Raw genomic sequence first — 12,291 nt, forward strand, 5'->3', positions numbered from 1 at the left:
CTCAAAATGCTATGAGCGTAGCCAAATGGGGTTTTGAGTTTAAATCCCCCTTCAGAGGGTTTTGATGCTAAAAAATACCTCTTCAATATAAAAAAAAACAAATTACACACTAAAACTCTTTGAGCGTAGCTAAGCTTATGAGGGGTTTTGAGTTCAAATCCCCCTCCTCCAGATGGCTTTTTGTTTTAATTTAAAACCCCTCCAGATGGTTTTGAGTTTAAAATTCCCCTACAGAGCGTTTTGAGTTGAAAACCTCTCTCTTCAATATTATTTTAAAGCAAACTACAGTGACCAAATTCTATGACCGTAGCTAAATGGGGTTTTGAATTAAAAAAAACAAAACAAAAAAACTCCAGAGATTTTTTAGTTTAAAACCCCTCAACAGATTATTTTGACGATAAAACTTTCTTTTCGATATAAAATCTAAAGCAAAATACAGGTATGGAATTCCAAGAGTGTAGTCGAGAGAGGTTAGAAATTTCTACCAGTGACGGGGCTCCATTAATAAAGTGCAGTGAATAGTCATCTACCGAAATTGAAAAACATTAAATGTGGCTCTACAAAAATCGCTAAGACAGAGTTTAGGAGTCAGTTATAGAGATCGGGTCTAAATCAAAGAAATCATATCCCGAACTGGAAGTCGAACCCTTAGTTATGTTGTGAAAGAGCGTCGCATGAGGTTTTGCGGTACATGTTCTCTAACAAAATGAATTACGCATAATAAGAGTTGCGGAAACAGCTTGTCGGAAAATGCGCCGAACGGCGCGAGAGAGGTCTAAGTCAGTAAGATTAGCACATTCGGTTTTTGAAATAAAACTTTTTAATAGCAAGAAAATGCACTGTAGATACCTCAGAATATGCATTTTGTTGGCTTTCAATACTAGAAATAGTGCTCGGCGGAATCCCCCCCAACCCCCCCCCGAAAAAAAATCCTGGCTACGCCCATGGTCCAGCTACCATCCAGCGATAGAATGAGACAAATCAAAAGTCAAGATAACATTTTTATATAATATTTTAATACTTTTAAATGACTTTCACATTATTTTAATTATCAGTAATTTAAAAACAAAATTAAAAACTGAAATTCTCAACAGAAAAAAAAAAAAAGAGCGAAGGCATAAAATACAACTTTTATCGTCTAAACAACCATATATAAGCAAACATTTTCAGGCAGAAACTTTGAGAAAGTCTTCCACTGTTTGTTTTTTTTTTAACATAGTCTGAGATTGACTCAACACACGAGGATTATCTGAGCGCAGTCTAAACATTAGAAACGATACTTAAGCTTTCTGATTGGTCGATAGTGTCTGAATACGGGTAGGACACAATTATCTTCGTTGACGGAACATCTGTAACTGATTGGTCGAAAATATCTGAATACGGGTAGGGCCCAATAATCTTCGTTATCGGAACATCTGTAACTTATCATATTTTGATTGAAATTTTGCAAGTTTCAATTTCCTCGAGGATGGACATTCTGTTTCATCTAAGTTTCCATCTAACAGTGTTGACCCATTTGGTAATAGGTAAGTGCAGATTTAATATTAGAGTCCATACTATCCCAAAACACTTTAGTCTAAGATAATAATAATAATAATAATAATAATAATAATCTTTATTATCCGTAAGGAAATTTGTCTTACAATTTGTGCATTACACCCAACAAAAAACATTATAACTATAAGAAACCAAAGTGTACATTCACACCAGACTCACTCATAATTTACATGTGACAAAGTTTATACCAGATTGTTCTTATTTAATGATTTGATTGCCAGGGGAACATAAGAGTGTTTGTGTCTGTTTGTCTTTGCTATCGGTTTCTTGTATCTCTTTTGTGATGGTAAAATCACAAAATCCTGACACAAAGGATGATTCTTTATTTCGAGGATCATGTTAGCTTCCGTCCTAAGAACTCTAAACTCTTCAGTGTAAATACTCTGATCTAAAACACTTTTTTGTTCAAAATATTTTCGGCTAAAACACTTTAGTCTCTAAAAAACTTAACTCAAAACACTATTCCCTAAAACACTCTAGCCCAAACACTTCAGTTTTAAACTTACAAGTCTAAAACACTTTAGTCTATGACACTAAATTATTAAGCATATTAGTTTGAAACTTTTTGTCCAAAACATTTTTATCCAAATCATTTTAGTCCAAAATATTTTACATCACAACACTTTAGTCCAAAACACTTCAACTCAAAACATTTTTGTCCAAAACACTTTAGTCCTATACACTTAAGTGCAAAACACTTAAGCTCAAACCATTTTAGTCCAAAACACTTTAGTCCAAAACACTTTAACTCAAAACATTTTTGTCGAAAAAACTTAAGTTCTAAACACTTAAGTCCAAAACACTTAAGCTTAAACCATTTTAGTCCAAAACACTTTAGCCCAAAACACTTTAGTCCAAAACACTTTAGCCCAAAACACTTTAGTCCAAAACACTTTAGTTCAAAAACACTTTAAAACACTAATTGATATAATGATATCAGACAATAGTGTGTTAATTGCAGTATTGTTCCATCAATGTCAAGTTTGATCAGCGGCGCCACGTATTACTAGGGAAGTAGTTATTTGAACACTAATTCCATTTTAGTTAATTTTAATTTTTGGTTGTTATTGAAGAAGTTTAAAAAATTAATTTGCAATTTAATATGGACGCACGACAGACCCACAAGGCCTGCCCTTGAGTTTGTGTAACCTAAACAACCTTTGACACTTTTATTTTCTTATTTAGGAGTTCATTTCGGCCACCGAGAAACCAAATGCCATATAGATGGCTCGGCCATTGTCGAAGCCTCTGGGCTAGCCATCAGCAGGGTCCATCTGAACGTGGCATACACCCACAACGATAAAGGCGGCTCTGCTGAAATCTTCGCTGTAGATTTATCTAATGGTAAAACTGTGAGTTGACCTTTTTAAACAGTTTGAGTTGGTTTGGTGAACAGTCATGCATTTCAGTAGTAATTAAGTAATAACTTTATTGATGTATATTTCTGTCTCTCTTATATACTTTTCTCTATCTCTCTTATTCTCTTTATCTGTCTGTCTGTCTGTCTCTCTCTCAATATTATCCTTTTTCTAATTCTTTGTTTCTCTCTTTTATATTTCTTTCTATATCTGTTTCCGTTTTTCTCTTTTATATTTCTAATATTTATCATTTCTTTCTCTTATTATTATTGCCATGTCCCTCTCTTATTCAGTTTCTCTCTGATACAGGCTAGGTAAATCCTGTATATAACAATTAGAAGTAATATCTGTCCATGTGTAAAACATGCGAAGTAATAACAAAGCATCCTGTCCCATTCACTAAGATAACACTATTCAGGGGAAGCTAACTGTGAATCTTCTTTATCAGGTCGCTACATTGAATATCAAGTCTGCCATCAACTGGGATTGGGAAGACCTTGCTTATGGCCCTTGTATTGATGATTGTACTAGCGGTCATGTATGTAGGTATGTAATTAAAGAGAGAGAGAGAGCGAGAGAGAGAGAGAAAGAAAGAAAGAGAGAGAGAGAGAAATCATTGGTGGATCTAGGCGAAACCATTCGTTATAGAAGGCCTGAACACTGACCCGCAACGTCACAACCAGTGGGCATTTTTTCTTTACTTTCATTATAATGTTTCTCGTAGTTGAAACAGCTTCGACCACTATATTTCCGTTTAAGACCTAAGAGAGATCTCGCCTAAAAGTAAAATAGGCGCTACCCCCCAAAAAAAAGAAAGAATGATTCATCGGATCTGAATCTTTCCACCCGGCTCCACGACTTCGTTTATTGTTTGAATCTCTATGGATAGGATTAGAGCTTGTTTGGTTAAAAATGTACATTGTGGGCAGATAACCCGCAGACATTGTGTTAATATTTTTAAAGGTTTGGCGACACTGCAAAATCAAACAGGACCAAAGTAGAGCTGAACCGATTTCACAAGGGAGGAACAAAGCGTTAAAAAAAAAAAGAGTTAATGAGTTAGCGTGTATATTTGGCTGCCCGCCAGTTGTCAAATGTATTTCCATGCGAGCTCCAGGCCAGAACACTTGGCCGCCCATAAAATAAAACAAAGTGAAATATTACAATATAAACATAATTACAATTGAAATGGAAGACAGATAGTATGTTCAGTTAGCAATGTCCACTTATAACAAGAAAAAACTTTTTTTTTATATTTTTTAATAAACAAAGTTTTTGACGAAGTGTAGTTGTATCAATTAGCTTGCACGTATATAATAAATATATAAATAAATTGTAGTTTTTATATAGTGCTACTTTTATGCTTATAGCATGCTCAGAGCACTATGGTCCAATCTCATTTGTGTACCAGTGGGGGAAGGGGGGTATCTGGGAGAAGGTCTTCCATGCTGCCTTTAGGCGCTCCGTAAAATTAAAAAAAAATCATTACCAATGTCTTTCCCATTTTAACAAATGCTAACTATCTATATTATAAAGTAGAATGTGAGGGGTATGTATGTATGTATGTATGTATGTATGTATGTATGTATGTATGTATGTATGTATGTATGTATGTATGTATGTATGTATGTTACTTATAGACATCAAAACCGCTTGACCAATCTTGATAAAACTAGGCAGGAATGTTCCTTGGGTACCAACTTAGACCTTAGTGAATGTATTGTAGCCCTAAAACAAATGTAAGACCCTCAAAAAAAAATAAAGTTGTCCGACTCTATTACAGCTATAGTATTTTATGGATCTAGGCCATGTCTACAATGTTGACATGAGAAAAGATAGAAAGGATTTAGACCTAGATCTAATTTTAAGAAATACACTTTGCGCAGATAGTTTTTTACTTTGACACATGAAAAGACAAAAGAAGATCCATTGATTTCATTATATAATAAAATTAACCTTCAATTTTGTGTTTCAAAAGCATTTTTTACATTAATTAGTTCCTTATATCTGTGATTACAGATTTCCTGACGAACATTCTTTCATTAGACAATTCAGTAATGAATCGCGTACTAAATATTAATTCGTTTAATTGTTTACTTTATAATCCCATCCCTAGATCTAAAACTCTAATTCAACTCTAAGATGATAAAACTTCTCTTCGCACAGATAGTTTTATACTTTAACACATAAACATATTAATTAAAGTCCATTCATTTCATATTTTGATCAAATAAACATTCAAATTTGGTTTTCTAAAGCTACATTCGCCTACGAAAGCTGCGAAGCCGAGTTGAGATAGGCATAGATCTATATTCATTCATGAATCGCGTACTAAATATAATTTCGTTTAATTGTTCACTTTATAATCCCATTCATTTAACAAAGCTATCGCTCTTTTCGTTTTTAATAGATAAGAATGTATCGACTTCGGGTAAACCCATTTTCGCAAACCTAATTTTATTTTCGTAGCGAAAGAGAAATAACGTGAAAGGATCATTAGCTAAGTTTAACATACATATAAATCCAATCCACTAGATTATTCAAAAGCATTTTTTACATAAATTAGTTCCTGATATCTACAGATTTCCTGGCGAACATTCTTTCATTAGACATTACCAAATGGTTACACATTAACACATCTCTCTTCTGAGGTCTGAGTCTATTCCTAGGCCTAGGTCTAAAACTCTTACTGAACTCTAAGATGATAAAACTTCTTTTCGCAAAGATAGTTTTATGCTTTAACACATAAACATACTAATTATTGTCCATTCATTTCATATTTTAATCAAATTAACATTCAAATTTGTTTTTCTAAAGCATTTTTAATGCATTCGTTCGCTGTTCGCTAAAGCTGCGTAGCCGTGTTGAGATAGGCTTATATTCATTCATGAAAAAAAGTTCACGCATGCGCAGCACAGAACTCTAGATTAGTGTAGATTTAGATCTACGTCTACCTCAAGATCTACTTTATACTTTATACACATGAACATACAAAGTTTAGTCTATTCATCTCAAATTTTAATCAAATATATGTAGGCCTACAAGCAAATGTTTTAATTTGAAGAAAAAAAAATGGATCATTAGCTACGTTTAACATACATCTAAATCAAATCCACTAGATTATTCAAAAGCAAATGTTTTAATTTAAAAAAAATGGATTTAAGCCTATTAGCTATTTTTACATTGACACATTCGCTTTACTTATTACATTATTATTTCGTTTAATTGTTTACAAAACACTCTCAGTGACTATATCGAAAGTAATGCGCAAATAAAGACCCGCGGGTCGCGGGTAACATATGTCTAGTATATCTATATTATAAAGTAGAATGTGAGGGGTATGTATGTATGTATGTATGTATGTATGTATGTATGTATGGATGTATGTTACTTATAGACATCAAAACCGCTTGACCAATCTTGATAAAACTAGGCAGGAATGTTCCTTGGGTACCAACTTAGACCTTAGTGAATGTATTGTAGCCCTAAAACAAATGTAAGAGCCTCAAAAAAAATAAAGTTGTCCGACTCTATTACAGCTATAGTATTTTATGGATCTAGGCCATGTCTACAATGTTGACATGAGAAAAGATAGAAAGGATTTAGACCTAGATCTAATTTTAAGAAATACACTTTGCGCAGATAGTTTTTTACTTTGACACATGAAAAGACAAAAGAAGATCCATTGATTTCATTATATAATAAAATTAACCTTCAATTTTGTGTTTCAAAAGCATTTTTTACATTAATTAGTTCCTTATATCTGTGATTACAGATTTCCTGACGAACATTCTTTCATTAGATAATTCAGTAATGAATCGCGTACTAAATATTAATTCGTTTAATTGTTTACTTTATAATCCCATCCCTAGATCTAAAACTCTAATTCAACTCTAAGATGATAAAACTTCTCTTCGCACAGATAGTTTTATACTTTAACACATAAACATATTAATTAAAGTCCATTCATTTCATATTTTGATCAAATAAACATTCAAATTTGGTTTTCTAAAGCTACATTCGTTTACGAAAGCTGCGAAGCCGAGTTAAAGGCCTAGATCTATATTCATTCATGAATCGCGTACTAAAAATTATTTCGTTTTATTGTTACTTTATAATCCCATTTATTTAACAAAGCTATCGCTCTTTTCGTTTTTAATAGATATGAATGTATCGACTTCGGGTAAACCCATTTTCGCAAACCTAATTTTATTTTCGTAGCGAAAGAGAAATAACGTGAAAGGATCATTAGCTAAGTTTAACATACATATAAATCCAATCCACTAGATTATTCAAAAGCATTTTTTACATAAATTAGTTCCTGATATCTACAGATTTCCTGGCGAACATTCTTTCATTAGACATTACCAAATGGTTACACATTAACACATCTCTCTTCTGAGGTCTGAGTCTATTCCTAGGCCTAGGTCTAAAACTCTTACTGAACTCTAAGAAGATAAAACTTCTTTTCGCAAAGATAGTTTTATGCTTTAACACATAAACATACTAATTATTGTCCATTCATTTCATATTTTAATCAAATTAACATTCAAATTTGTTTTTCTAAAGCATTTTTAATACATTCGTTCGCTGTTCGCTAAAGCTGCGTAGCCGTGTTGAGATAGGCTTATATTCATTCATGAAAAAAAGTTCACACATGCGCAGCACAGAACTCTAGATTAGTGTAGATTTAGATCTACGTCTACCTCAAGATCTACTTTATACTTTATACACATGAACATACAAAGTTTAGTCTATTCATCTCAAATTTTAATCAAATATATGTAGGCCTACAAGCAAATGTTTTAATTTGAAAAAAAAAATGGATTTAATTAAGCCTATTAGCTATTTTGATTTAATAGCTTCATTCACACTTTTTTTACATTGACACATTCGCTTTACTTATTACATTATTATTTTGTTTAATTGTTTACAAAACACTCTCAGTGACTATATCGACAGTAATGCGCAAATAAAGACCCGCGGGTCGCGGGTAAACATATGTCTAGTATATACATATAATAACAACAATAATGATGAATCATTTTCTATCTAGCGCTGCTTTGGAGCCGTCCAGGTTTTGTCTGTACATTGCAGACATTGGGGACCACGGTGGAGACGGTGCTGCCAATCATATCTACGTCATTAGGGAGCCAGCAACTCTGGGAAACAAGGACGTCGATTTGGTAGGGCAGTTAAAATTCACGTGAGTTATTTCCCTTTATAAGCCTAACTATGTTTCCGATTGGAGAGTTCCAGGACAAACAAAGCAATGTCAATGACTCTCAATTTACCCTTCAATGTTGCCAACTTCATCATCGTCTTTCCCTTGAATTTTGTCTGACGGCTACTGTGACAGTTGGCAAATGTGTTTCTGCAAAGAGAAAATGTGCACAAAAGTAATCGTATAACTTTAAATTTTAAAAACAGGTTAGCTTAGCAACACTTTGTTCTATACAACGGATACACTAAAATTGCTTAATATTTTTGGATTAGCCTCCATGAAAATCTCTAGAAATGTGAAAGTGGAAGAATAACAGACAAAAAGCACAAAGACAAGTAGGAAAATTAAACGACAAAAGCAGAAAGCTTAAAAACAAATAAGGAAATGTTATAATAAGAAACTATTTCTTATTAAAATATTTTTATACAACTAATTATTCATGCTACTTATAAATGCAATCTTTCACTATATAATTAATGGTACCTCCATTGGTATACTCCATTCATGTGACAGTTCGGTCAATCGTCTATTCATTCATTTCATTAATGGTTACTCATCCATTAATTGTTTTTGTTTCTTAAATAATTAATGTATTCATTTATTCCCTCATCCAATACTTCATGTTTCATTCATTCTGTATTCTTTCTATCACTAATTCTTATCTTCGATCTTTCATTCCTTTTTTCATTCGTTGACATTGCACAGTTGGACAGAACAAGATGCCGAGACTCTGATGATCTCCCCTGATGCTCGGCTCTTCATTGTTTCCAAAGTGAACGGCGGCCATGCTAAACTTGCTCAGATACCATCAAGTGCCTGGAACTCAAACAAGTAAAACCTTCATTTTCACCTCATTATAGCACAGCCTACAGAATTTCGACTGATAAGGAGGACAACTTATATTGCGCGAATTCTGTGATGTGCAAGCTACTTAAGAAATAGTCTTAGCCAAAAGCATGCCCTGCCCCGCCATGGTTCATTGCGATACTCCTAAAGAGCTTGAGTTTTAAAAAAAAAACAAAAAACTTTTAACTTTCATTTTTACTCCAGGCTAAGTATTCAAATAAAAAATACTTTAAAAAAACACACAAAGCTTATGTATGGGGAAGAAGAAGTCCACATTTACAGCTATGCATCTCAGTACTGTAAGATTTATTCACCTCTTTAATATCAAACAAAATTAGTTACTTATCACTATTAAATTAAATAATAGTTATATTTCCGGAAGTAATTCACGTTTGGTTAGGAACAATAAATATGATTGCAAATGTTTCACATACTTTAAAATTGCAACACGGGGGAAATTATGAGATGAAAATTTATAGCCGAGTGAGCTATGTGTCTAATTTAAATTTCACAAGGAAAATATCTCGACGCTATTTTTTGGTGAGTGTGTTTAATTTAGCTTCAGAAAACTTTTACAACAAAAAGAGAAACAACATAATATAAATAAACTTTGAATTTCTGACTAAGTAATTTTTTTTTTAAAAGTTGAGCCCATGCAAGAATATCATCTCGATCTTATCTTATCAAAGGGAGACAACAATGAAAAAAACAATATAACATTAAATTAATATTAATTGACAATAATATGGGTGAGGGTGGAGGGCCTTTATTTAGTTACGTCTAATAATAGATGTTACACTTTGACCTACGCAGTGTAGTGAGACTGGATATGAGTCACACCGCCACGCTCAGAATCAGCACCAGCAGCAATGATCCCCAGGGCGGCGACATCTCCCCGGATGGAATGTCCATGTTACTGGTTGGAGAACACGATATCTACTTCTACAGGTGAGGTCAGGCTTGGATCAATCTCAAAGTGTTATCTATTGATTTTAGACACTGCTCTGTGTTGTTGTTTTTTAAATTTTATTTTATAAGAAGCTACAAAAAACAAATTGTCATACAATAGAAAAACGAACATTGTATACCGGTAAAAACTAAAAGGCGGGCGAGCCAAAGGCAGACCCCGAAGGCGCAGATCTATAACAGGTTGGGGTAAGGGCGTGGAGACGAAAGGTCTAGGAGAGATCTGAATGGAGGGATGTGTTGGAGCAGGCCAGAGCCCACCACGGGCTGTTACGACACTGGTTGATTGAATGATTCTTGCTAAAAGACTTCATTCTTTGTAATTTCATAATATATACTAAATACTGTAAGGGCATTTCTTTAGCTCTGGTCAGCTTAACCCTTAAAATTATTCTAGTTTTCTTATTGTGTGCTTTTCTTATTACAATATTCACGCATGCATATGTTGGCGCCAAGTTTATTTCTGAAACATATTTGCATTAGATCGACTATTAAGCCTACTAGTCTCCTTATATATATATATATCTTTCTCTCTTTCTCTGATTCTCTGTGTGGGCGTGTGTGTTGCTTTCATACTCTCTCTCTCTCTTTTTCTCTGACTCGTGTCTTCTTTGTGTCAAAGTGTCTTTCTGCTCTCTCTCTCTCTCGTCGAATGTTGCTGTTACTTTCATTCTCTTTCTTTCTCTGATTGTCTGTCTTCTCTAAGTTGGGGTGTTTTGATTCTTTCTCTCAATGTCTTTCTTTTGTGTCGTAATGCCTTTCTCTTATTCTCTGTCTTCTCTGTGTCTAGGCGTCTTTCTCTTTCTCTCATTGTCTTCTTTATGAAGGAGAGTCAGTTTTTCTGTCTCACTGTCTTCACTGTGTTAAATGTCAGTTTCTTTTTCTCACTGTCTACTTTGTCTGGTAGTGTCTGCCTTTCTCTCTCTGACTTCTCAGTGTAGCTGTGTCTTTCTGTTTCTCTCACTGTCTTCTCTGGGTGGATCTTTCCCTCTCTCTCTCTCTCTCTCTCTCGCACACACACACACACATTCACATTCTCCGTGTTTCTGTGTTCTATCTATTCACGCACTCTTGTTACATTCACAGTGTAACAGACGGTGACTACATAAAAGCTATCCGAGACCAAGTCCCCAAGAAAGTGGACACATACAACAGGGTGCCGAGCACAGAAGGCATTGCCTGGGCACCGAACCAAAGATCCTTCTACATCATCCCAGACGGCAATCACCCTTCGATCTACTCCTATCCAGTTGACCTTACAGTAGACGAAGTTTTTGGCTGACCACAACATTTGCGTTAAATTTCTTCACATGATTTATATCTAAGTATAATTCATATCTGAGACTTAAACTAAAATAAGCACAGGAAAAAAAACAGAATATATAAAAAAGTATAAACAGAAAATGAACAAACAATGAACATAGAATAAAGTACATGTAATAAAGCATTGGAATTCCTCTAGTCAGGACCGGATTTAGATTTGATAAGGCCCTACGCTTTTCGAGATATCGGACCCATATTAATCAACATAAGGCTTTCTTTCGCTCTTTCTTCAAGATGATTAAAAATATCCCTGGAACTATTTTTTTTTGCCCCCCCCCTCCAATCAAATCGGGGCCCAAAGCTATAGCTTATGTTGCCTATAGGTAAATCTACCAATAATCCTCTAATTTAAAAAAAAAAAACATTGAAGAGCATTTATGAATATTTAAAAGTATTTTTACAAAGCTTATATCAACTACTGTCTATTTGTCTGTATATCTGGTAAAAAGAGTGTACACGTTATTTCTCCCACACCCATTCTCAGATCAAATTGAAACTTTGCACGATTATTCATTTGAATTGACAAGCCGTAAATCAGTTTTAAAGTATTCAATTAGTCATTTAATTACTGGTAATTAATTATTTAGTTTGATAGCAACAAGGGAAATTAATCCTTCGGTATACACATAAATGGCTAAATGTGTAGGGTTTAGGCCCATAAAATAATAGTTAACGCAATTTCTCCCATACGCATTGTCCGATCAAGTTGATACTTTTGAGTAATTATTTATTGTACCTAATTAAACATGAATAACTAAAAAAAATCAGTTAGTTATTGGTAACTAGTTATTTTTCTTGATATCGAATATGGGAACGAACTTATAGATTATTGATAGATATAGTTAGAAGAGAGGAGTTCTTCCCCTTAGATAAGCTTTTTTTAAAACATTGTTTGTATTTGGCTTGTTGTTCCTCTATTTCTGTGATATCTAATATGTGTATGGTTGATCGTTTGCTTAATTGATTGTTTGATCAATCGACAATCGATAGAAATAAACAGACAGTTTGTTACTATAG

The 12,291-nt window shown here is 33.8% G+C and overlaps 1 protein-coding gene across 1 annotated transcript; it reads left to right on the plus strand.

Moving 5' to 3' along the window:
* The first annotated feature begins 1,124 nt into the window (after positions 1-1,124).
* LOC106076976 (uncharacterized) lies at positions 1,125-12,290 on the plus strand. The gene is made up of 7 exons (XM_056016041.1): positions 1,125-1,526; positions 2,743-2,909; positions 3,364-3,461; positions 7,972-8,121; positions 8,845-8,970; positions 9,799-9,933; positions 11,038-12,290. The coding sequence occupies exons 1-7, from the start codon at positions 1,469-1,471 to the stop codon at positions 11,231-11,233; spliced, it is 930 nt and encodes a 309-aa protein (XP_055872016.1). The 5' UTR covers positions 1,125-1,468; the 3' UTR covers positions 11,234-12,290.
* Position 12,291: the final 1 nt, after the last annotated feature.

The sequence above is a fragment of the Biomphalaria glabrata genome, chromosome 17 (assembly GCF_947242115.1).
Source record: "Biomphalaria glabrata chromosome 17, xgBioGlab47.1, whole genome shotgun sequence".
Classification (NCBI taxonomy): domain Eukaryota; kingdom Metazoa; phylum Mollusca; class Gastropoda; family Planorbidae; genus Biomphalaria; species Biomphalaria glabrata.